Source organism: Silene latifolia, chromosome X (assembly GCF_048544455.1).
Source record: "Silene latifolia isolate original U9 population chromosome X, ASM4854445v1, whole genome shotgun sequence".
Taxonomy (NCBI): domain Eukaryota; kingdom Viridiplantae; phylum Streptophyta; class Magnoliopsida; order Caryophyllales; family Caryophyllaceae; genus Silene; species Silene latifolia.
In genome coordinates, this window is record NC_133537.1 from 334,608,763 (window position 1) to 334,632,516 (window position 23,754).

The 23,754-nt window shown below is 38.3% G+C and overlaps 4 protein-coding genes across 7 annotated transcripts; 1 reads left to right on the plus strand and 3 right to left on the minus strand.

Annotated features, from left to right (window-relative positions):
• Positions 1 to 1,249: 1,249 nt before the first annotated feature.
• LOC141618895 (uncharacterized) lies at positions 1,250 to 5,229 on the plus strand. Of its 2 annotated transcripts, none has more exons than XM_074435957.1 (4): positions 1,250 to 1,558; positions 1,920 to 2,577; positions 2,957 to 3,366; positions 4,008 to 5,229. In XM_074435957.1, exons 2-4 carry the CDS (start codon positions 2,052 to 2,054, stop codon positions 4,866 to 4,868), a joined length of 1,797 nt encoding a protein of 598 aa, XP_074292058.1. In that variant the 5' UTR covers positions 1,250 to 1,558; positions 1,920 to 2,051; the 3' UTR covers positions 4,869 to 5,229. The 2 variants fall into 2 exon arrangements, with proteins under 2 accessions (XP_074292058.1, XP_074292059.1); XM_074435958.1 differs by having other exon boundaries at positions 1,262 to 1,558; positions 2,027 to 2,577.
• LOC141618894 (type I inositol polyphosphate 5-phosphatase 12-like) lies at positions 5,195 to 11,193 on the minus strand. 2 transcript variants are annotated; one of them, XM_074435954.1, is made up of 11 exons: positions 10,171 to 11,193; positions 9,838 to 10,090; positions 8,710 to 9,514; positions 8,062 to 8,186; positions 7,889 to 7,973; positions 7,646 to 7,811; positions 7,529 to 7,566; positions 7,185 to 7,446; positions 6,524 to 6,644; positions 6,076 to 6,436; positions 5,195 to 5,975 (listed from the first exon to the last, which is right to left on the minus strand). In XM_074435954.1, exons 1-11 carry the CDS (start codon positions 10,958 to 10,960, stop codon positions 5,637 to 5,639), a joined length of 3,345 nt encoding a protein of 1,114 aa, XP_074292055.1. In that variant the 5' UTR covers positions 10,961 to 11,193; the 3' UTR covers positions 5,195 to 5,636. The 2 variants fall into 2 exon arrangements, with proteins under 2 accessions (XP_074292055.1, XP_074292056.1); XM_074435955.1 differs by having other exon boundaries at positions 7,529 to 7,563; positions 10,171 to 11,147.
• A 1,287-nt stretch (positions 11,194 to 12,480) lies between these two features.
• On the minus strand, positions 12,481 to 17,923 carry LOC141618896 (uncharacterized). Of its 2 annotated transcripts, XM_074435959.1 has the most exons (7): positions 17,663 to 17,923; positions 16,335 to 16,364; positions 15,685 to 15,879; positions 14,764 to 14,880; positions 14,530 to 14,679; positions 13,734 to 13,792; positions 12,481 to 12,826 (listed from the first exon to the last, which is right to left on the minus strand). In XM_074435959.1, exons 1-7 carry the CDS (start codon positions 17,801 to 17,803, stop codon positions 12,691 to 12,693), a joined length of 828 nt encoding a protein of 275 aa, XP_074292060.1. In that variant the 5' UTR covers positions 17,804 to 17,923; the 3' UTR covers positions 12,481 to 12,690. The 2 variants fall into 2 exon arrangements, with proteins under 2 accessions (XP_074292060.1, XP_074292061.1); XM_074435960.1 differs by lacking the exon at positions 16,335 to 16,364.
• A 682-nt stretch (positions 17,924 to 18,605) lies between these two features.
• Positions 18,606 to 23,731, minus strand: LOC141618900 (outer envelope pore protein 37, chloroplastic). The gene is made up of 6 exons (XM_074435962.1): positions 23,191 to 23,731; positions 20,957 to 21,046; positions 20,139 to 20,309; positions 19,827 to 19,921; positions 19,537 to 19,657; positions 18,606 to 19,109 (listed from the first exon to the last, which is right to left on the minus strand). Exons 1-6 carry the CDS (start codon positions 23,602 to 23,604, stop codon positions 18,978 to 18,980), a joined length of 1,023 nt encoding a protein of 340 aa, XP_074292063.1. The 5' UTR covers positions 23,605 to 23,731; the 3' UTR covers positions 18,606 to 18,977.
• Positions 23,732 to 23,754: the final 23 nt, after the last annotated feature.

Below are 23,754 nucleotides of genomic sequence, written 5' to 3' on the forward strand. Positions count from 1 at the left end.
TGTTAAAAGGAACCGTGATTAGGAGATGTCATAAGTCATATCGAGTAATAGAATAGTACGGAGTATTACGAATGAGTAATGGTTCAATGTAAAGTTATTTCTTGTTAGAATTGGTATGCTAAATTTCACTTAATTTTATTTACAGCTAGTCTTGCTATAGAAAAATATATCCGTTTACAGCTAATGACGGGTCAAATAGTTTGAAAGTGGCGATATTTTTGGCCCCACCATCCCACTTATTGTTTGTCCTATTAAAAATATGGTATTGTATTTGATCTGTCATGAGATTTTATGTTTTATTCATGCACAAGTAAAATCAAGTTCGAGTGAATTTGAATTAATAATTTATTAACTTTTATTATACTCCCTCTACTTTTTAATATATGACGTTTTGCTTTTTCGAGGCGAACTTTTGACTTTAATATTTACAACAAAATATTTGGTAAAAAATTATAAAAATTATACCATTAGATTACTTATGAAAAACTCTTTCATATGAGTATACATATCACTATATTTAAGCATATAATTTGAGAAATATTGAAAAGAGAAGTGTGTGTATTCGAGAAATGTGAGAAATCGTATTAAGAAAAATAGAGGAGTACGAAATAAGCATGTTATTATCATTTTTCCGTTTTATCAAAAGTTCAATGTGAACATTTGAAATCTGTATTCAGATAAACGAAAAAATCGGGTAAATGAAAACGAATATGCAATTGAACCGTATTGACATATTTGTATTATACGATTTTGATCATCAATTAGTCCTGAAGACGGCTTCGGAAGCAGTGACGGGAATGCCACTCACAAAACGAATAAGGGACAAGGGTGGGACTCTATGTTTTCCTCTCTCCTCTATTTGGGTCATTTGTGAGAAAATGGTATCGTCACTCCAAAGCCGACGGATACGCACTGCCACAAATGAGATTTTGTGTTTCTATCAAGACCGTCTCTTCAAAATTTTAGTAAATGACTCAATAAGTCAAACAATTGGTCTCCTCGCGACGGTCACCATTTGTAGCGGATATTTTGTGAGTTAAAATGGTAATAAAATGGGTTAGTGGAGAAAAGAACCACATAAATAGTGTTGCGAGAGAGAGAAAAACGAATACTTTGTGAGATAAAATGGTATCCGTCACTCCAGAGTGACGGATATGTGCCGTCACAAATGAGATTTTGTGTAAGTCAAAATACCTTCAAAATGAAGTAGAGTTCCCTTAAATGACAAAAGGCAAGAAAATTATACAACGGAACCCCACAAACTGTACAAAGAGATGAACATGTGCAACCACTAGACTACAAAACTAATTTATTCTCAATTTATTCTCAATTTATTCTCAATTCCCACGTCCAATAATTTGTCAAATGCGTCAATTTTTATGCAAATTCTCTCATTTTATTTTCATATAACACCCTTTCAACCCTTTTTATCTAAACTTTTGGGTATCTTTGAAACCTTGAATTTTCAGGTTCAAAGAAGTAGATAGCTGTCACTGTATCAGCAGTGAACTCAGATTTTCTGTTAATCTGGGATTCTATGTTGGACCAACTGTACAAGGTAACCTACTTTTTTTAATAATCAAATCATCAAGTTTTGTTTGTGACGGTCATAAGCTTGTGACGTCTCATTCTTACCTTTCAGGTTCAAAGAAGTAGATAGCTGTCACTGTATTAGTTGTAGTAATTTGATTGAAAGTCTTTAGCTTTAGAACAATTTGACTGTGAATTTTGATGTGGATTTCTTGACCCAATTTTCATCTTGGGTTATTCGGAAACAGCCTCTTTGTGTTGCTAGAACAAGTGTAAAAGATCGCGTATATCCGACCCCCCTTACCCCGTAATGTTATTGTGGTTGTAGTATTTCACTATTTCTCTGTTGAGGTAATTGTTAATCTGTTATCATCATTTCTGTGTTTTAGGTGTTAGTGTGTTGATTTCTGAACTGGGTGTTTTTCATTTTGGATAAAGATGAGATCTTGAATGTTAAATTGGGTGGTTTTTGAGCTGATTTGAAGTGGGATTTCAGGGATTGGAAAGATTTAGGGTTAATCATGGAGAAAGGGGTGAACAATGGGGGTAAAACTATGGAAAAACACCCGAGTTTTCGAAAGGTAATGGAAAAACAAGTGAGTTTTCAAAATGGGGTGGATAAAGTAGAGAGTTCTGGTAAAACTATGGAGAAACTTGGGAGTTTTCGAGGTGGGGTACGAGGGTTATTGGAGAAACAGAAGAGTTTGCATTTGAGAATGGAGAGGCAATTGAGTTTTGTAGGTAGTGAGAGGAAGAAGAGCAAGGAATCCCCTGGAAAGCGGGGTGATACGCCTCTTCATTTGTTCGCTAGAGCCGGTCATTTGAGCAAAGTTAAGGAGACTCTTCAGAGTTGTGATAATGGTGCTTGTAAGAGCTTGCTTTGTATGCAAAATCAGGAAGGAGAGACTCCTCTCTATGTTGCTGCTGAGAATGGACATGCTGCCGTAGTAGCGGAGTTCTTGAATTATCTGGACTTGCACACTGCTTCAATTGGGGCAAGGAGTGGTATTGATCCCTTTCACATTGCTGCAAGACAAGGTCATGTTGGTAAGTTTCTGTCTCGGTTGTCGAGTTTTCTTTGTCTATTCTTAGCTTCTAGTTCAAGCTCACTTTGAATTTGCTCGGATATCATTTTATTTTATACTCCCTCTGTCCCGCTCATTTGTTGTCCTTTTCCATATTGGGGTGTCTCAGTCAATTGTTGTCCTTTCTATTTTTAGAATGAATTAATGAGCAGTTTGATCATTTACACTCAATTTGTTCCGCTAGTCATTTAGTAATTGACTCCTTCCTCTTTTCTTGGTCTTTGTGCCAAAACCAAAGGACAACAATTGACCGGGACGGAGGAAGTATTAGATTAACTAAATCGCTCCTGTGCGGTGGATATTTTCATGCTAAAGCATTCCGTTGTTCTTTGATAATACAGAAGTGCTAAAAGAACTTCTCCGAATTTTCCCTAACTTGGCCATGACAACTGATCCATCTAATACAACGGCACTTCACACTGCTGCTACTCAAGGCAACATTGATGTCGTAAATCTTCTCTTGGAAACCGATTCCAACCTTGCTAAGATAGCCAAGAATAATGGCAAGACTTTGCTCCACTCTGCAGCTAGAATGGGACATTTAGAAGTAGTTAAGGCCCTATTGCAGAAGGATCCCAGTATTGGGGTTAGAACAGATAGAAAGGGTCAAGTTGCATTGCACATGGCTGTTAAAGGCCAAAATCAAGAGATTGTTATTGAACTGCTTAAACCTGATCCATCTATCGTGTGTCTAGAAGATAATAAGGGAAACACGGCTCTGCATATTGCAACAAAGAAGGGTCGCACAAAGGTCAATTTCTATCCTACTAAGTTCTTAAGTATGAGTGAGTGTTAGTCTATTTTAATCCCCTCCTTACACCAATGAGCATGTGCCTACACATATACACTCGCGATGGTATGAGGTCTTAAAATGGAGTAATGTGAATGATTTTATGCCTAGTTTAGTTGAAATGGTTCGTATAGATCCCATGGTGCATGGTTATTCTCCCATTAATATCTAAGGGCTTTCCTCTTTAATTTTTGTTGCCATTTAACCCCACCTATGATCAGACCTCGCATACGATTCATTTGGGCCGAGTAAGCTCGGGCAGGAACACACTAGTTATGTTACTCACTTTGGGGCAAGTCATTTTGGGCACATAGCCGCTTCTGGCAGGGTGGTTACAACTTACAGGTCTGATCATTCTGGTCTCTCGTCTGAGTTGGATCTTTTCGAGCCAATTTCTTTAGGTTTGTCATTTATTTTGTAGATGAACTTAACTCTGATTTCGAATTAGTTATTTTACCGTTATTAGGTATATTTGGGAATGGGATAGTTTTGTCGGGTAGTTTTGGCCTCGACATTTGGTTCGCATCAATATTGGTCCAAGATGGTACAATTTGAGTACTGGTTGGATCTGGTGAAACTTATATCTTTATTAAAACCTGCAGATTGTCCGTTGTCTTCTATCGATTGAGGGCATAAATCTGAATGCCATTAACAAGGCAGGTGAGACTGCATTAGATATTGCTGAGAAAGTTGGACCTCCGGAGCTTGCTACCATCTTAAGGGAGGTCGGGGCCCTGAGTTCCAAAGAGCTCGGAAAACCTCCGAGCACTGAAAAGCAGCTTAAGCAAAGTGTTAGCGACATCAAACATAACATTAAAAGCCAGCTGAAACAAACACATAAAACTGATATTAAAGTTCAGAAGATTGCAAATAAGGTCAAGAAGCTCCATAAAAATGGCCTGAACAATGCGATAAATTCGGCCACAGTTGTTGCTGTGCTCATAGCCACTGTTGCTTTTGCCGCTATATTCCAAGTTCCGGGTCAGTATGTGGAGCAAAAAAAGACCGGCGCTTCACTTGGGCAGGCCGAAATCGCAGATTCAGCGGCATTTATCATCTTTTTTGTGTTCGACAGTGTGTCACTGTTCATCTCTCTGGCTGTTGTTGTCGTCCAGACGTCTGTGGTGGTCATAGAGCAAAAAGCAAAGAAACAGCTCATGTTTTTTATAAACAAACTCATGTGGGTGGCTTGTATTTGTATTTCAATCGCCTTCATCGCTCTATCTTATGTGGTGGTCGGTCCACACGTGAAATGGCTAGCAATATGGGCAACGGTCATCGGGGCTGTGATAATGATCCCAACTATCGGGTCCATGTGCTACTGTGTAGTCAGGCATCGAATAGAGGGATCGAGAAGGATTAAGAAATCCGAGAGCAAGTCCCTCTCCTATCCTATGTCTGTAAATGTATCCGATCCCGAGTACCTGAGCAGTGAATATAACAAGAAGATGTATGTACTCTGATGAAACTAGGAGGCAGAAAACAAGAATGAAGAAATTGGATTTGCTACTTCTGTAAAGAGCTACTCTCCTTTGGCACAGTCCTGCGGTATGACACATATTTAAGTCGGGAGGTCGAGACTGTTGTTATTATAGAATATCAAGTCGTCAAAATAAACATGTTATATATATTCAGCGAGCTTTTAGGCTGAATTTATCGTTAGTAGCATGGTATTATTAACGCGAGTGAAGTTTTAAGTTGAGATAGAGTAGAGCCAAGATCCATTCCTGTAACCTGGCAAGTATCATTTCTCATGCTAACAACAGTCAGAAATCAGAATGTTGGAATGTAATCTACTATTAATGCAACTACAATTTTTCGTCATATTCCCTTTTCGGTTTAGCTGAATTCAGGCTGTCATGTATATGACCGGGATTCAAAACCCGTAATCAAAACTGTCTTTGTGGTTCCAATTTCCATGTTTAACACAGAATAGTCGCATCTGACACTCCGATTTGCAACCCATGTTTAACACTACTACTTCAACTAATCTCGGTTTCAGGAGCGGACCCAGGATTTAAAGAAGTGCAGAAATTTGCACTGCCTACATCTCTGTCTGCTCATATATAAACTGAAAAAATCAGATTTGACAATTACACTGTATTTTCAGATAACAGGGAAAATAACTGATTTAAAATGAGTTTAGTCTGACTTCTTCATGTATGTACAGACTGATGTTATGACAACTACACATAAACTTCTAAAGTTAAATAAAAATAAATCAGAACAGATCAACTGCGGTCACCAGAGTCGGAGTTGTTATCGTGCTGCTGGTTGTCTGATGACGGCTGAGCTTCCTTATTTCCTTTCCTAGAGCTATTTGATCTTGAGTCTATGCGAAATGACTTGGATGAGTAGCAATGGCGGACATAAACTTGATGCCTTTTAGTCTCCATGGAACAACTATTCTGAACTTGAACTGCCAATATCACAGCCTTATCCCTCGTGTCTTCCGACCACCAGTTTTGTGGTACGCCTTCCACTAGATCGCCCAGTGTGTGGAATTCTGTATGGCGTACCATCACTTCCATGGTTTGTCCGGGACTGATTACCCCACATGCTGGCATAACCTGCGTAAAATGATAGATGTCGTTTTATTAACATCTTAGAATGCAACACGTTTCAGTTAGCTTAACTGGTAAAATCGTTGAAAAATGGATGAAGCATTACCTCAAGCCAGCTAGGGAAGCCGAAGGAACCTTTAGGACGAAACTCAGAAACTTCCCCATCGTCATTGACCGGGGATTGACCTTCACATATAATACGAAACGCTGCTGTCTCTTGATCACTCTTGTTAGTGATTTGCAGACTGTAACTCTCCTGGTTTTGGAGAGTGATACTATCTGAGTTAACAGTTATCTCCGGTAGCTTAGCGTATTCCTTAAGCAAAGTTTTAACTTCTTCGCTAGTATTCATGATGTCCCCATGCTCTTTTCTCCTGACTGATCTATCTACACGAGCTAAACGTACACTGAATTTACACCGGACAGGTTTATGGTCACTGTCTGTAACTTCCATGCATGCTTCGTACCTGAAAAAAAAAAAACCGGTGTTAAAAACTTAAAAAAAGGATGATTTGTTCATTCTGGTTTGATTCAAGCACTAAACCCTAACATACATCTGGATTGAGCTTAAAACCGGGCAGTTTAAACTGCACTCGGATTGGCCTGTTCTACAATCACGATATATAACCCTGTCACACCATGCAGGAATCCGCTTCTTCTCTCCAGAGTCGTAACCTGTGAAAGATCAAGAATGCAGCTATCAGTAGGGGTGGGCATAATCCGGTCCGGACCAGAAAAATGAACCGGTCCAGACCGGAATCTAGTGGACCGGAACCGGAATTAAAAATTCCGGTCCGGTCTCCGGTCCACTATTTTCCAAAATTCCGGTCCGGTCCGGTCCAGGACCAGTATTTTCCGATCCCGACCGGTTTGGACCGGAACGCCCGGAATTATTGTTATTTGCATTTTTTTCTTAAAATTGTATTTTTATTGGTCCAACCGGTCCGATCCGGTATTTGTAAAAGTGGGTAATTCCGGTCCAACCAATCCGGTCCGGTCTTGGACCGGAATTTTGGAATCACCCAAAATAAGGTTTGGAATTTCGGAATCACCCAAAATAAACCAATAAGCCAAAAGATTAGCCTTAGCCCGAGGCAAAACGTAGAGCTGGCACAAACTGACCTGATCTGAAATGACCCAGGCCATGCTAATCGGAAGAAGAATATGGAAACTTGAAAATAACCCGACTTGAAATGACTGATATAGAATAATTACCTCCTAAACCAGGGATATGTTTCTCAAATTTGTAGGTGGGAGGAAATTTGAAAACAGCCTCGCGCATTCCCTGAAAAACTTTGCCAGCTTTCATTTCTGCTCTAAGTTGATCCTTCTCTCGAAGCCAATCAAAACTTCGTTGAGAAACAAGATCTCTGGCTTCATCGTAAGATATTCCAAAGAGCCGATAGTTAAAATCACCACAAAATACAACCATGTCTGCCTCTGATAAATCCGTTCTCGCGTCTTCCCCACTGGCACCCTACAAGATTCAGGTGTCTCAGTAAAATAATACACTTTCCGTTCCATTAATATTGCAGAGCAGATTAGATAAGATGACATACATTTGCGCGAAGTACTTGAGAAGCAGAAGAAGCTCCTGCTGTAAGAAAGACGATCAATGAGAAGTCGGAAGAGAAAAGTAAATGCAAGAGAGCAGTACAGAAGCAGACGTCTCATACCAGCAGCGACATTCAGCAAGTGAGACTGTCGAGAGAACACCATTGTACGAAAGATGTGATCAAAGTCTGCATTTCTCCGGTTTACTGCCTCTAAATGCGCAGCTAAGTGACAGTTGACAAAGCAAATTATTCTGTCATGGACTCTCAACCTTACGCCTACGCCTCCCTACACAAGCATATGCATCAGTGCATCAAGATAATGCTGATACACAGAAAATTCATAGTTTTGTACAGCAATCATACCTTGTTACCAATTGTTCGGCCAAAGCCACAAGCAACAGCTGCAACATCAAGGTCTCCGACATGCGTTCTTAACTTCTTTCTTACCCTGTAACAAGAAAGCAATCAGTTCCAAAGTTGATGGTTTTAGGAGGTCAGAACAATGAAACAGTGGAACCGGAACTTGAGGTTATTACCAGATAGCGATCAGTAAGGCCGCCAATTGTCGAGAACCTACACGTTCAAAGATTGGACCTTCCTCTAAAGCCTTGCCAATCGCATCTTGCCACATTTGCCCAATGGCGCTCCCTTCTAATCCTACCTGTATACACAAGACAGTTGAGATTTGAGAAGAGAAAGCATTCAGCAACAATGACAACTAGTTTTAATCCCGTGCAAAAAATGCACACTAAGTTAGATATAAAAAATACATTATTCTGGACAGATTAAATAATAAAATTACTTAAAAAAATTGTAAAATATACTAGTATATTATAAGTACATAATCTGAAATCACATTATATTATTTCTATTCAAAAATCGATTTTCCATTTGCAAGGTAATTTTATTTTTTGACCTAAATTTGTACAAAATTAAAAGTAGATTTTTTGTTGGGTATTGTAAAATTATTTCTTAAAATTTAAAGTGCGGGGCGCATAAAGTAGATTTGAAATGACAATTTTATTATAATAATGCAACCTTGTATAGTATTTTGTAAAACTTAGTAAATAAACATATAAATTTGTGAAACTAAACTTGCAAAATAAAAGAACTGAAATTAATTAATTTGTTATTTTTCTTAAATCTCTCGGCCAATCAAAAAGCTTAAAAAAAGTCGGCTTTACCGTCTCTTTAGCTGCAGACATAGCAAGGAAGCCAGCACCCATCTCAACTTCCTGCAACCCAACCACAACAATTCCAACATCCGAAGCTGCAGAACCCAACCAAGCCTTAAGTCCTTCAGGATTGGGTTTTCCCTGACCTACATTCCACGACCCAACCAAAATCTTCACACCTTCTTTTCTGGTGTATAACAATTCTTTAGCCGACAGACCTTGCCGTATAATGTTATCAATCGGTCCAGGAGACGTAAGGTGCCAACCGCGAATACCTCCATGAATACCCATGCTAAAAACATACCCTCCTCCTATCGCCATCTTAATAACCGGACTAGTATGCGCAACCCAACCCGATGTAATATTCCCATCAAGGTCCAACAATTGGATGATACCACTAGCGTGCCCGACCCAAAGTCGAGCACCATGAGTACAGAAACACAGAACAGCTGTAGGATTGTGATGAAACTCCTGTAAGCGATTTCCGTTAGAATCCCATTGAACAAGTAACCCATTTGAGCATCCACTCCAAATTGTTCCGTCTGAAGTTAGAATCATTGCCTCGGTTTTCTTATTATCTTCGTTAAATGCTCCTGACCCTCTTGCTACTCGGCGTACAGCATCTGCTGCACCCATTATAGCGTTGCGTGAGCGTTGCAGAAAGCCTTGAGACTTTTCCTTCTTTGATGTCGAGGCAAATTTTACTTTCTCGTCTGGCTCTGCTGGTTGATCTTGGGTCCCTGGCATCTCAGCTCGATTTTCTATGTGCCCATCGATGTTAAACACTTTTATAAGCTCCTTTGTACGCGCATCCCTACAAAGACAGTCATCAAAGTCCAAAAACAGCACAAAATCACGGAATAAAAAACTCATCGTTCATTTCCGTCTATTCACATAACTGTCTCCTGGTCCCTTTTCGCTAATGTTTTTTTTCTTACATAATGACTATACTACCCTTGCTACTTTTCATTACCTACAACCCAACCGGCCCACCCGACCTTAACCCATCCTATTAGTACTTTTCATTGTCCATTACCGTTATCCACTCATTTTCTTAATTCTTGTGCCATTTCAACGATGGGACAGTTATCCGGAATAGGAGGGAGTATTATACAGGGGTAGAGAAGCGAGAAGTACCATAACGAGAAGGAGAGGGAAGTCGCGCACCAGATCCTGGCTCTAGCATGATCAGAAAGAATGACCTTAACATCAGAAGACGAGATGTGACAGACACCATTCACGGTAACTTGGCTTCTTAAGTCGATATTTGCTCTCTCGACTAGCAAGGCCGCCATGTGCTTTTCCTCCACAGATAAAGAAAGCGATTTCTCTACCGACTCCCACGGCCATATCTTGATCACGCCACCTTCTCCGCCAGACCATATGTCACCTATCAAGCCACAATAACCAATGTCACTCGTATTTAAAACAAATGACCAGGACAAAGCGAGAGAGAGTATGGAACCATACCGTAACAAGACATGGTTAAAGAGAGAACCGGGCCCTTATGAGCCGACCAAGAAAGACCTTCCTTAAACGGCGTTGCTTCATCAACACCAGTACTCGGTTGATCCATTTTCCAAGACCGAATCTTACCGTCTTTATGACCGGTCCAAACCAACCTATTCCCATGATCAACCACCATACAATACGTAGGAGACGAGTTAGCAGACTCATAAAACGGAGCAGCTTCCTCGTCTCCTCGTCTCACCCTCCCACCGACTCCACTCCCCGCCTCATACGCATCCCGAATATTCCAAAACCTGACCCCATTCTCCTGCCCGGCCCACAATTGTGTCTCCGTACACCCGATGGTACGGAGGAACTTCCCGACTTGAGTTTCCCTCAGCGGGTGAGGCCGAAGCTCAAGCGCTGGGGGACGGGTCGGGTGGACTGCAGCACGAGTAGGGGTCTTGAAAATGCCTACACCGCCGCTGGCGGTGAATTCGGGCATTGCGAGGCGGGAGTCGTCTTCGGTGTCGGTGTCGTCCGGGGCGAGAGACGGGGTGGGGCCGGTGTGCCCAGGGGAAGGGAGGGAAACAGAGTGATCATAGCGGACGGGAGCAACGGTCGAGGAGGAGGAGGATGATGACGAGGAAGCGAGGGAAGGGTCGATGTCGAGGCTGTGGTTACGGTTATGATGACGGTGAGTTGGGACGCGGTTTTTGGTGACGGAGGGAGCTTCGACTTGACGGTGGTGGGAGGATAGGGAGTAGGTTTTGAGGTTGGACGGGTCTTGGTCGTCGAAGCGATCTTCCATCGCTTTCGACAGCGATTAAATGACTGGAATTAATGAATGAGTGAATTAATTAATTAATTAATTAAGATATGAATAAATGGGAATGAATCGATGAAATGTTGCGTGATGTGATTGCGAAATCGGGAATTGAATTAGAATGTTGAAAGAATAATGAATTGAATTAGAATGAGAATGAGAAATGTTGTGTAGAGAGAAAGAAGGAAAGGGAAATGAGATGAGAGGGAAGAGGAGGTGAGTGGAGAAGCGGGAACAAAGGGGGAGTTAACGGTTTCTAATGTTTTAAGTTAGTTATAATCCGTTAATTTAGAGAGAGTGAGTAAATATAAAGAATTCACGTAGATAATATACTCTTTAAAAGATACACTATTCTTAAGCTGAAACCTGAAAAGGTAACTGATAAGGTAGTTGAAAATTAGGAACTGATAAGGTAGCTGATTATATAAAAAAGTGTTTGGCAACGTAACTGAAAACATAACTGATTTTGATGAAATGACGTAAAAGGATATGATAATTATTTAATAGTATAAATTTAAGGGGTACAAACGGGAAATTAAATCAAATCAGGTACCTGAAATTTCAAATGCTACTCTAGGTAGCATTTCATTTCGGGTAGCTTATTTGGTTAAATAAGCTACTTGCCAAACGCTTACAAAAAAATAAGGTACTTGAAATTTTGGTCAAATAAGCTACTTTGACCAAATTAGGTACCTGGAATGCCTTGTCAAACGAAGCCTTAATATTTGCTTTTGGTGTGGATATTTAACACCTCACATGCATGTGACTTTCGTCGGTACAATACTACCATGCATATAAATCCAAAAAAGGAAACGTAAAGAATTTGTTAAACATGCCGAAAAAGGAAAATCTAAAGAATTTGAGGTATGGGTGGAAGTAATTGTCTAGTACACTTATATGGGAGGAAGTAAATGTAAATAATTTGGCGAATGAGAGGGAGTGTGAATTCTCAAAGTAACCATGTATTTTAATTTTAAGCGTAAAAAAGTCGTCTGTCCGTGATTTGGGTTGGATCAATGACTTGAAATTCGAGGTCAACTAACAATGGGTTATTCTAGCTTAATCAGATGTCTCGTGTTCGAGCCCTGAGAATGCAGCAGTGTTAAAACTCATGGGGGAGAGTTTTACTGCCCTAGTGGTCCTACCCGACTTGTATCCGGATTATCTACCCCAAAAAAAAAATGACTCGAAATTCGAAATTATGCAATTAAACTTAATTCAGATAAATTGCTCGTTAGGTCAAGTATTCCCAATCATAGTTGTACTCCCTCCCTCACATTTATTTGTTAACCTTTGATTAAAATACTCTCACAAAAAATAAATGATTAAATGATTGGAATGAAAGGAGTATACCAAAGCAAGAAGCAATAAGTCATATGAAAAGACTGAGGGTGATTTGTTCTTGAAACTATATAATTCCTTTCAACTATGTACTTAAGCAAACATCACACCAAATATGCATACAGTTCATGAGGCTGTGTCTTTGCATCTTCGGCGATGAGATATGAATCGACAAGAGCTTTTCTGATTATATATAGAAAAAGGACCAAATGGTCTCCTAAAATCTTGGTAAAGACACCATTTTAAGTCCTGTAATAAACCTTCTCTACAAACAATGTTAAGCTGATGAACCTCGTCCCGAAATAATAGCGACCCTTTAGTTCTACCCTTGTTCAGAATGAATCTATACAGAAAAGAATGCACCCTTCGCCTCGTCAGTCCAAGTAGAAGAGAGTTACAATCTTACGGAGGTTCTTGGCTTCTTGACACGTTTCCATGAGTAATTTGCTATCGTGAAATGCAAAACAGATGATTTGTTGGACTTGTGAGATTATGTCCATGTTGCATAGCCTGCAGTTCAGCAGTTTAAGACGTTAACAAGTCTCTTGATAGACCGTCTCATTGTTATATATGTGAGACTAATCCTTTTTACCCCAAAAAAAAACACTATCTTTTAACTAACCCAAAAAAAACTGAAATAAATAACTAATTATATTGGTGGGTCTCAAAGTCTCATGATAATCTTATAATGAGCCCGTCTCACATGAAAACTTATGTTAACAAATATACCTCGGGTCAGAAGGAAAGACCTTTTTTTCATAATTAGTGCCTAATGAATAGCAAAAGCAATGGGGAATAGGAGGCGCGGAGGGTGGCAACAAAATTTGATAAGGACCTTAGAAGGTACCTTGGCAACGGACTAGTACAGTGAAGAACAATGTACATGTGGGGTCGACATTTGTTTTCAAGAAAATATGAGAACTAGTCGAAAGTGACGGTTCTACAGATGCATTGCCTGTGAATCTGTGATTATAGCATAATTTACTCACAAACCTCCTAAAATTTACCCCCTCCGTTTCTTTTCCTTTAAGGTCTGTCAAGTGTCCCACTTATCTGTACTGTTTAATCCTTTCCTTAATATTGTGCCATGGTTGGAAGCGAAAGAAATCAATGAAACGGAGACTGTATAATTTTGTTCCATGTATGAAATGGAGCCAAAGACTCCTTAGTCCTTACTCTTGGTTCTGGATTAATAAGATGGAATAAAGCAAAATGATTCACTAAAGTGGTTGCGCTTCTTTGAGTTCTTTCTATTGTGAAGTATCATTCCTACATTGTAGTTCATCTCGGGTCATCTAGAAACAACCTCTTTGTATAAATTGTATTGCTTATACAAGGCTAATATTTGATTTCTTTGAGAAAATACAGAGACCTGTAACAATATCAAGAGATAATTGAACCTCGAATTATTACATACCTGCTAGCTTCTAGCAGAGGTAAGTGATCATTATGAGGCTTCTCAACGACATTCTTCACCTGCAATAACATTGTAAGGAATCCTTAATACATACTCAATTATTGCCAAGATTATACTCCTTGCCAGAAACAATTTCACTGCAAGTCGAATTAGTCAATCTAAAGGCATATCCAATTAATTAGCAGATAGATATTCTCTGTTCACGTAACTATTAACGAGTAAATCATGAACCATATTCTTCGCTTGCATGCTAAGACAGCTTATTTTATGGAATCACGCAAAATTCAAAAACATCTAAAACCTTGGAAATCGGAGAATGATAAGTTTGGTAGTAACAATAAGATAATAAGGCTCTATCGAGATTCCACAGCCCTCTAACAGACACCTTCTGATGTGAACAGATGACATTTACATGAGCTGTGCTCCCTTCCACATGAAAACCCCACGAGGCCACACATGGTTCAACTGTGGAATCAGGAACCACGTTTAACATAAAGGGGTACGTATGGGGATTGAAGATATCTAGACCACCGATCTTGAAGAAAAATGTTTCCTTCAATTATAAAGTACGCAGAGTTTTTTTTTTTTTTCTAAATGGAAGTTCAACCAATGATTGAAAATCTGATTCCAAGAAGGAATTATAGCATGGACTTCAATGTCCAAGTGTTATGCTAGCAGCGAACCCTGCACTAACCTAATACTACTCTTCAGGCATAATGGGCTTAAGAAATAAGAATGAACTAAATATTGAACAACTCATAATTATCACAAAGTATGTAGGAAAGTGAAGTCTTACTTTTGACAACAATTCTTGACTCTCTGAAGACTGCTTTTTTAAACTTTGAGGCAGAATCACAGTAAGAAGTTCCGGTTTCTCAGCTCTCAATGCACCTCTAATAACAGCTGAATTAGTCCCTGAGGCACCGGAAGTATATATGTGGTTGTTCTGCAGAAACAGCAAACTTTGTCATGAATAAAAGGAAGGAAGTCAATGGCGGCATATGAAATGACGAAAATGAATTGGACGTACAGTTATGACCATAGCATAGCTAAGAATCTCGATTAGCTCTTGATGCATAAAGCCCATATTCCTGGTTCCGAAAAACCCTATTGATCGTGGCCCTTGCTGCTGGATGGCCAACAATTCCTGTAGAACATTCCAAAACGGAAACATGAGGATGACCAATAGCTAAACTAGATTTAACACTCTAAAAATAAAACGTAGGTAAAGCAGTATAAACTACAAAAGTACAAACACAATTATTGCTCCATACTCTGGTATACCATTCTAAAATAAGGATTCATTGCAAGGACAACTGACGGTTGCATATTGCAAGGACCAGAAAATGAGGATTAATCATAGCTAATTTAGATTTACTACTTATTAGTTGCGGAAGATATGATATAGGAAAAGTAAGATGAATCGCAAGATGAATTGTTACTCAATAATCCAATGTACAAATCTAATATAAAATTACACAAACAACAGAGCAGATACCAATGTTGAGAAAGAGCATAAAGTATGTAATACTCGTATATTTTAATCCTAAATTGCTAACTAATTATATTTATTTAATGCAAAATTGCATTGACATTACGGAGGGATGGGGATGAGGATACCGGCCTCCGCCCTCCGGTATGTGGTAGATGAAAACGATTTGATGTTAATGCCACATTACAAAATAAGTTTCATACTGCAATATTCGAGCAGTATGAAAGCCATCATGTTAATTTAAAATTTTATTATCCCAGTAACAGCGGTATTTCGCCACATTATAAGTATATCGTGTGAATCCTGTGTAAGACATATTTATGCAGATGGAAAAGTCATCAACTCATCAACCCTAACAATAAATGAAGAATACAACTTCTGACTCTTGCATACAAACGTCACATATAAATTTCGGTAAACTTTATAAGGTAGCCACAGCAAAATGAATAAATACTGGACCTGAATGTAATCAACATCACGGATTGGTTTATACTCGGACACCATTACTGAGCTTGATCCCTCCACAAGGGATTTAGCTTGTGATGGAATTTTGGTGCCAGATTCTTCATCAGATCCAAACACGCCAGTGGGATCTTCCATGCTTGTCATCCCTTTGTCCGTGTTATGAGGGTTCTTCATACTCGCAACAGCCCACTATACCAGATTATCATGTACATAAAAAACAGTCCCTGGTATTAAGTCATTAGTGAAAACCACATGCCATGATGTAAAATGACAGATGAACTCAAGCTACCTTGACCGTGATAACTAATGATGGTATCACATAAAACACAAATTTTTCTTCTTTTAGATGTAACTTTTGACAGAAAAATGGCAAAAGCTACACTTTCATGTTAGTATGTTACAACTTAAATACTTTCTTCAAACGACGAACTTCTATAACTGTTTATCATAGCCAATACGGTTTAAGTAGGTCCCAACGTCAAACCAACTCAAATCAATTAAAAAGGGTGAACGCTCCAAAGATTTAGCCAGCGCTGAAAGGGGAAATATATCAGCGCCTAGCTTTTACAAATCAGACCATCTAGCTACATTTTCTCTGTTTTCAGCAATTTAAGTAAAATCTACCTAAAAGGCTAAAACCCCACCTGTGAACTAATGTCTCCGGTTCCACACACCTATCAAGTTTAATTCCAATATTAAATTAATAGAAACTAAGTATCATATTAGGAAGTATGAGATTTGCCAAAGATTGGCCAATAAGAACATTTCAGATATCGCAAAAGGCCAAAATTGCACCAGTATTTACATCTTAGGGCGATTCTCTCTGTCAATCTCATGCTTACTGAAAATGACTACCAAGCATAGTTTCCTAATTGAAAAATATACTACTTCTATAATAATACATACACCTTTCTGGCATCTCCGTGAATAAGCATAAGTGGCTGAGCAAGTTCAACTTCTATAAGGATACTCCTTTCTGGCATCACCGTGAATCTATCTTATCTTGTCAAACGAATTAAATCCTCAAAACCCTAAAAAATCATTAACTTGATCCGGCAACAAATGTAAAAGAAATGGTCCCCACCCTTAATGTCACACAAGACCCTTCCTCACAAATTTAACTTAGTATCCCAATTCTTATCTATCAACCAAGAACACATTTAACGGAACACATTGACTTTCAGAACCTTCACTCATCCCAGCTACACTATCGACAGAGTTTTTCATTAGGTTTATATCCATAAAGAAGGCACATTTAATAATCTACGTGTAACCATATCCCAAGTACTGAATTCAAGCCCACAAACACATCCTGCAAACTAACGTTCATACCGCTAGCCACTAGAATCGGTATGAGCATTGCTGACGAACACTGTCGGGATCCTACCAGGCTACAAACCAATCCAGGCAAAATGCAAACAACAACAACATCAGAGCCTTAATCCCAAAATGATTTGGTGTCGGCTGACATGAATCATCCTTTAGAACCGTGCATGGGTCCAAGCAAAATCCAAACACAACACAAATATCCACCAAACAGCATTATGAATCCGATGAAGATTCGAAGCAATACCAAGTCCTGATAACAATGTCACAAATTGAGCAGACAAACAAGGCCACTGCACCTAAGATTCTACTTCCTCTACCCAAAAATAACTAAACTTTCAACATCAGTACACATCATACTAACCATAAGCTTCTAAATTTTGGAAAACTACCCGATTTCCGGACCGAATCCTAGTTCTTTTATCTACAAACAGCACAATTCAAAACCTCCCAATTCCATTTCCCACTTCAAAACAAAAATCCAGCAACAACCCAAATCCCAAAATCCACAAAAACATCATAAAAACAATCTCAATCATTCAATCATCAAATACCAACATTACAAAAAGAAATCAAATTCCAAAATAAAACACAATCAATCAAAAAACAGCATAATTTAGTAGCAAAGTGGATAAAAGGATGAAACCTTGGAGGAAAAAGATGATTTTTTGGGGAGAACCCATTTGCAGTGAAATGAAGAGAAAGTAGAAGAAGTTGTTGTTGATGAAGAAGAAGAAGGATTAAAAGGGGTAGACAGTAACAGCCGCAATGAAGTGGTGGTTGACATTATTTTTTGTTTTTCTTTGATTTTAGTTTTTGCTTAGTTTAGGAGATTAGGGTAGACCAACCAACATATATATACTTCACTTTTACAGTCAAATTTTACCCAGTATCAAACTCATTTTTTGGTGAAAGATTGGCAACTTTTTGATGATTTTGTTGGACACCCACGTTTTTGTTTTCTGTTTTTTGGGGTTTTGAAATGATTACCTTCTTTTATTTCCTCTCGACACGACTTAGATTTTATTCTGCGATAATGTAATGGTCCAAACTTATCCTAAAATACCTCATATTACTCGATTTTTAATTTACGTCAGTCGTGCAGATGTCAATTAGCTTAGTTAATAATGTCGTGACACTCAATCCCTCGTAACCTGGGTTTGAACATTGTCAGCATCAAAATCGTCATTATGGCGGTAACAGTTTCTCTGTGTTTCTTTGTACTTTTTGTGTGTAAATGCCTCTTTGGATCCCTTTATATCCTTTCTCTTGGCAGATTTAGTAATTTGGTATTTCAATCGGATGTGAAGGTACATTAATTGCTTGCAAATACCCATTCCATAGCTAGCGGATCCTTCGTACCAACAAAAAAAAAAAAAAAAAAAAAAAAAGCAAAACGGATCCTTTTTGTTCAAACGGTACTACTTAGCCCGTTTTAAGGTTTGATCCTTCTGTTTAACAAAGAACTTCTGAGTTGTGACTTGTGATAAGGGATACCTGTACTAAAAATAGGTACAAAATTAAAGAGTCGCTCTAAACCACGCATCAACAATTAAAGAGTTACATAAAGCGGCACAGAAGAATGATATCCCAATAAATCGGCATATAACAGTAATACTCCCAGAATGGGGTAAAGATTGAAAAAAGAGAGAGGGTACATAGGTTATCCCTACGTTAAGAACGATAATCGTCAACACGAACCACGTACATGGTATGAAAAGCTCAAAAGCACGGCTAGGTTAATAAGTCATTTCACATTATTACAATTTGAGGGCGAATAGTAATCTAAGATATATACCAGGAATTCCCACAGATATCCCCTCAGAGGTTCAGCTTACAATAGTTGAAACGCATATCAACAGCTTACAAAACTGAATCGGGATGAAACGGCTTCTCTAATTCCACTTTCGAGGTTTTGGAGATAAAAGGTGTCCTAAGATTCGCAGTACAACAAGGTGTGGTCATATATCCCATCTCTTCTTCACCCGAAACATCAAAACTGAAGATTTAATGTCATCTTGAGGTACTTGAAGCATGAACTGAACTTTCATTTTCATGGGTGCCGTTTTGGCTTTTCCGGCTTCATCTCCAACCTGGAAAAAGAGCATTTACGTGTTCAGCATTCATCTATTTCTAGCTATGGAAATAAATCCAAATTGTTAAGCAGCTCAAAAAAGTGTGTCCATAAATATCATTGTGATATTCTGTATTCGTAACACCAATCAAGAATTCACGTGCACGAGGAAATACTTTTAGAAAAGGGTTGATAAAAGAGATCTAAACAGAAAATAAAAACCACGGGTCGTGCCTTACAAAGGTTCAGTTTCATTAAAATCTTCCAATTAAAAAACTACAAACAAAGAGCAATGCAATGCATGTTTCTACCTCAAACAACGAATCAGACATGGTCAAAACTAAAAAGCAACTTATTAATTACTCCTTTAAACCTCAATATATTTGGCATTCATTTAAATTGTCAAGTGCCTACAAGGCTACAAGAGAAGATATCACATTACTTACCCAAAGCGACGCCCAGCCCAATCTGATCTCAGAGTCGTATCCGGCTTTGAACTTATAATCGTTGCCAGCTGTATGCTTGTACACCGTACTCCAATAGTTTGAATCAAAGTTGTACCAATAACTGGAAGCATAAATTTCATGGCAAACTTCAGAAATTTGGTATAACTTTAGATGCATATTTAAAAAGAGTGAAGGACAGTAGACTTTTCTCTCTGCCGAAAATGTCAAAAGTTGCAAATCCATCCCAATAGAAATCATCCTCTAAAATTAGAAGGAAGACGGAAATAAACCTTAATTTGTCTGAGGGACTAAAGCGCCGTTTAAATGCACATGACACTGCATTTGAAGGTAAAGAAATGCTCGGTATGAAAGACATTTCATCATCCTGCATGAATTTCAAATATTTTAATCAGCACTACTTATAAGTTGAAAGCAACTAGCATACTGCATAAGCAACACAAAAACAAGTAGGTGTCTTAGCAATTCAGCGTTCGACAGATTCTACCACAAAGCCGCTATAGCAACATGTCTGTAGGAGGTGACCGTAAAGTCTCAAGTCATAAACTGATATTGCACAAAAATGGAGATACTAGAAAGCACACCTTATAGGAGTATCGCAGATTCAAATTTTCATCTTTGTACAGAGCGGTGCAAAACCCATTAAGAATAGAACCTTTCACGACACCATTTACTGACAAAATTCTCTTCACTTCTTCATCCTCTTTCTCCTCTACTGACACTTCACCACAAGGAAATTTCAAAGTTGCCCTCGGCTACAAAACAAGAGCAAACAAGGACCTCAGCATGGAGAAAAATAAAACATCAACACAAAAGGAAACACTCATATTGAGGTACTCTCTTTTCCTACGACATTTCATGACTAGGTTGAGGAAGAAGGTGTAATATATTCTCAAAATTCCAGCAAAATGCAGAAGCGATACTATACAATTATAAAATGCTACATTGATGTATGGTCGATTGGTCGTGTGACCACATAAACTTTCAGGATGCAAATGTCATCATGATTCATGAACTTAGAGGAAATGCACATAACACCACCCACACAGTTGATAGGCATGCTACATTTTGGCTCAAAACAAGCCCAAGATGCAGCTACACGTGCCGAAGCACACCTTAGAGAAGTAGCATGACATGACAACATCACGACGCATCGCCAGCATGTCAAGGGCGACAAGGCGCTGGAAATAAGAGCCCTTGACAACGTGGACTTTTGGTCTAGTTACTCTAGTACTTTATTAACATAGTGATAGCCGCCCACCAAAGAGTATTTTAGAAGGATTACTTATTTTGCATGTTGTTCATATATTGAGGTGATAAATAGAGGGAAAATACTACGTATTACATAACTAAAACAAGCTCATGAATTTGCTCAAGGAGAGTTCAAAACAGACCAACTCACCAAACCAATGGATGGAACTGGAGATGCCAGCTCAACTTGATATCCTGGATCAGAAAGATTTGCAACCAGTGTAACTTCTCCCTGTTGTGCCTGAATAATAAAGGCAATATGGGATACAGTAATAGAATGTTAAACACCGGTTTAGATATCAACAAATAGATGTACACGCACTCGTCATAAAAGGAACAAAAAAATACCAAATCACTATAAGAGATAGTTTAAAACTTTAAATTTTAATTATCTGTGTCTGAGTCTCTGAGATAATTTCTACCCTTTTTACTGATATTTAATCTGTGCCCCGTAAAACAAATATCATTTCATGACCACCACTAACTTTTCACGTTAATTGGAGAGAGCAAAAGAGACGTAGAAAGGCACAGAAACCTTTGAATTATGGGCAGCTCTGAGCTGCAATCCAGAACCAACATGAACTGAACCTTTAACTTCGACATTCTTCTCGTTCAAATAATAATGGACAGAAAAGTTCCTTGTGAACAGTCCAACCTGACGCCTATACATTTCGTTCTTCTCGTTATTCTGGTTTAATTAGCGTAAATGACTTGTCAAATGCCTGGGAAGGTAAAACTGGATATCTACTATGCCACTTACAGTAGACTTGTGCATTTTAACCTCTCAGGTTTTTCAAGTTTTCAATGTGTTACATGAGCACTTCCTAAATACAACATGTAGGTGCTTCAAATTTATTTAAACAAATTGACTCGTTTTCTTACTCTATGTTTCAGCTATCGCATTACAAAATTTGTCATTACACAACATCAACATTCAACAAGCACAAAATATGAAGTTATATTGTTCAAAGCTTCAGTCTTCAGACAATAAAACATCCACAAACGAAATTCTAACATCACATCGAGTAATTCACTTAGTCTTAATTTTCAAATTATCATATTGACTATCACATGTTTGATGCATGTTTACCTAATTCAATTCATTATCCGTTCTCAACAAACTCAAAACACCATACATCAACAAATATTTAACACAATAAATAACATCTAAGGATCTAACTAAACCTTGAGATTGAGCAATCCGCTTCTTCTCAACCTTTGGATTATGTATCTTACTAGCAATCAGCTATTAAATGCATGTTTGCCTAAAGCAATTCATTTCCAAATCTCAACAAACTCAAAACAACATACATCAACAAATATTCAACACAATCAAAAAGTCAAAACTAACAAGTGAGTAACAACAAAACAAAATAAACCTTAAAATTGAGCAATTCACTCATTCATATCCTTCGAATTATCATATCACCAATCCGATATCAAGTGCATGTTACCTAATCCAATTCATTTCTAGATGAAAAAAAAAATTCAGCGCAATTGAAAATATCTAAACCAAAACTAAAACGAAATAAACCTCAAGATCATGAGCAGCATTGAGCTTCAAGTGACACAACATCGACATTGCAAACAAATGCAAACAATAATCTTATATTGTTCAATTTTACACAAGAAAACATCCTCCAAAACAAATTTCATCTAACATCAGACGAAGTAATTCATTTTTTCTTGCTCTTCGAATCATGGTAATTACAATCAGGATGCATGTTTACCTAATTTAATTCATTTTTCAACCTCAACAAATTTCCGCTATAAACTGCAATAAAAAACTTCAACGATCAAAAACCTGAAAAACTAAGAACAAAAGAAAATGAAACGAAATAAACCTTAAGATCACTAGCAGCAGTGAGCATCAGATTATTTAATTCACTTATTCTTAATCTTCGAATTACCATAATTACAATCAGGATGCATGTTCACCTAATTCAATCTCATTTCTAAACCTCAACATACATAACAAATCTCCACCATAAACCGCAATCAAATGTCAACAATCAAAAACACCAAAACTAACAATGAAACGAAGCGAAGCCTTTTTTAGATCATGAGCAGCATTTGAGCTTCAGATTAACTAATTCACTTATTCGTAATCTCCGAATTATCATAATAACAATCAGGATGCATGTTTACCTAATTCAATTCATTTCTAAACCTAAACATACATCAACAACTCTCCACCGGACACTGCAATCAAATATCAACAATCAAAACAGTGCAAACTAACAACAAAACAAAATTATCCTCTTCGAATTATCGTAATTTCAATCAGATTACATGTTCACCTAATTCAATCAAATTTCAACAATCAAAAACGCAAAACTAACAATAAAACAAAAACAAAACGAATCGAAGCGAAGCGAATTAAACCTTAAGATCATGAGCAGCATTAATCTTCAAATTCGGTCCAACATCAAAGAATCCATTAAACAACGCATTCCTCTCAACGACGTCGTAATGAACATTAAGATGCTTAGTAACAAGAGACACCTGAGGTTCAACAACCTCACCAACAGAAGTATTCCGAAACGAGAGCTTGAGCTTAGCGAGGCCATTAAAGAGCTTAGAAGACACCTTATGGAAGAACAGTGAAGTATCGCTGTCAAACTCGGTGGTGAGTCGAATCGGAGGACGTCGTCGGATGACGGAGCACGGCGGAGGAGACGGCGATGTTTGCGGCGGTTGGGGCGGTGGTGGAGAGTGTGGTTGGAAGGCGGATGGGCCAGGAAAGAGGATTACAGGTGGTGATGCGGTGGGGGAGGGTGGTTGTTCGGTGGTTGTCATGGTGGAGAGAGAAAAAGGGATTTATTTTGTGGCGGAGATATTTTTGGATGGTTTTTTTGAGTGAGGTGTGGACGTGTGAGGTGGGTGAGAGTTGAGTGAGTGAATGGTTATTTTGTTTTTTTGTTTTTTTGTTTTAAAAAATATAATGCA

Excerpts from the sequence above, each read along its gene's own strand:
- LOC141618895 (XM_074435957.1), top strand. The coding sequence starts at position 2,052 with ATGGAGAAAGGGGTGAACAATGGGGGTAAAACTATGGAAAAACACCCG. Across the intron at positions 2,578-2,956 it reads TGCAAGACAAGGTCATGTTG|AAGTGCTAAAAGAACTTCTC; the intron begins GTAAGTTTCTGT and ends TTGATAATACAG. Across the intron at positions 3,367-4,007 it reads CAAAGAAGGGTCGCACAAAG|ATTGTCCGTTGTCTTCTATC; the intron begins GTCAATTTCTAT and ends TAAAACCTGCAG.
- LOC141618894 (XM_074435954.1), bottom strand. The coding sequence starts at position 10,960 with ATGGAAGATCGCTTCGACGACCAAGACCCGTCCAACCTCAAAACCTAC. Across the intron at positions 7,447-7,528 it reads CTCAAGTACTTCGCGCAAAT|GGTGCCAGTGGGGAAGACGC; the intron begins GTATGTCATCTT and ends TGAATCTTGTAG. Across the intron at positions 6,437-6,523 it reads GTTTTAAGCTCAATCCAGAT|GTACGAAGCATGCATGGAAG; the intron begins GTATGTTAGGGT and ends TTTTTTTTTCAG.
- LOC141618896 (XM_074435959.1), bottom strand. The coding sequence starts at position 17,803 with ATGTCAACCACCACTTCATTGCGGCTGTTACTGTCTACCCCTTTTAAT. Across the intron at positions 15,880-16,334 it reads CCGGAGACATTAGTTCACAG|TGGGCTGTTGCGAGTATGAA; the intron begins GTGGGGTTTTAG and ends AATCTGGTATAG. Across the intron at positions 14,680-14,763 it reads GCTATGCTATGGTCATAACT|AACAACCACATATATACTTC; the intron begins GTACGTCCAATT and ends CTGTTTCTGCAG.
- LOC141618900 (XM_074435962.1), bottom strand. The coding sequence starts at position 23,604 with ATGACAACCACCGAACAACCACCCTCCCCCACCGCATCACCACCTGTA. Across the intron at positions 19,658-19,826 it reads AGTCCCTCAGACAAATTAAG|TTATTGGTACAACTTTGATT; the intron begins GTTTATTTCCGT and ends TTATGCTTCCAG. Across the intron at positions 19,110-19,536 it reads TGGGCTGGGCGTCGCTTTGG|GTTGGAGATGAAGCCGGAAA; the intron begins GTAAGTAATGTG and ends CTCTTTTTCCAG.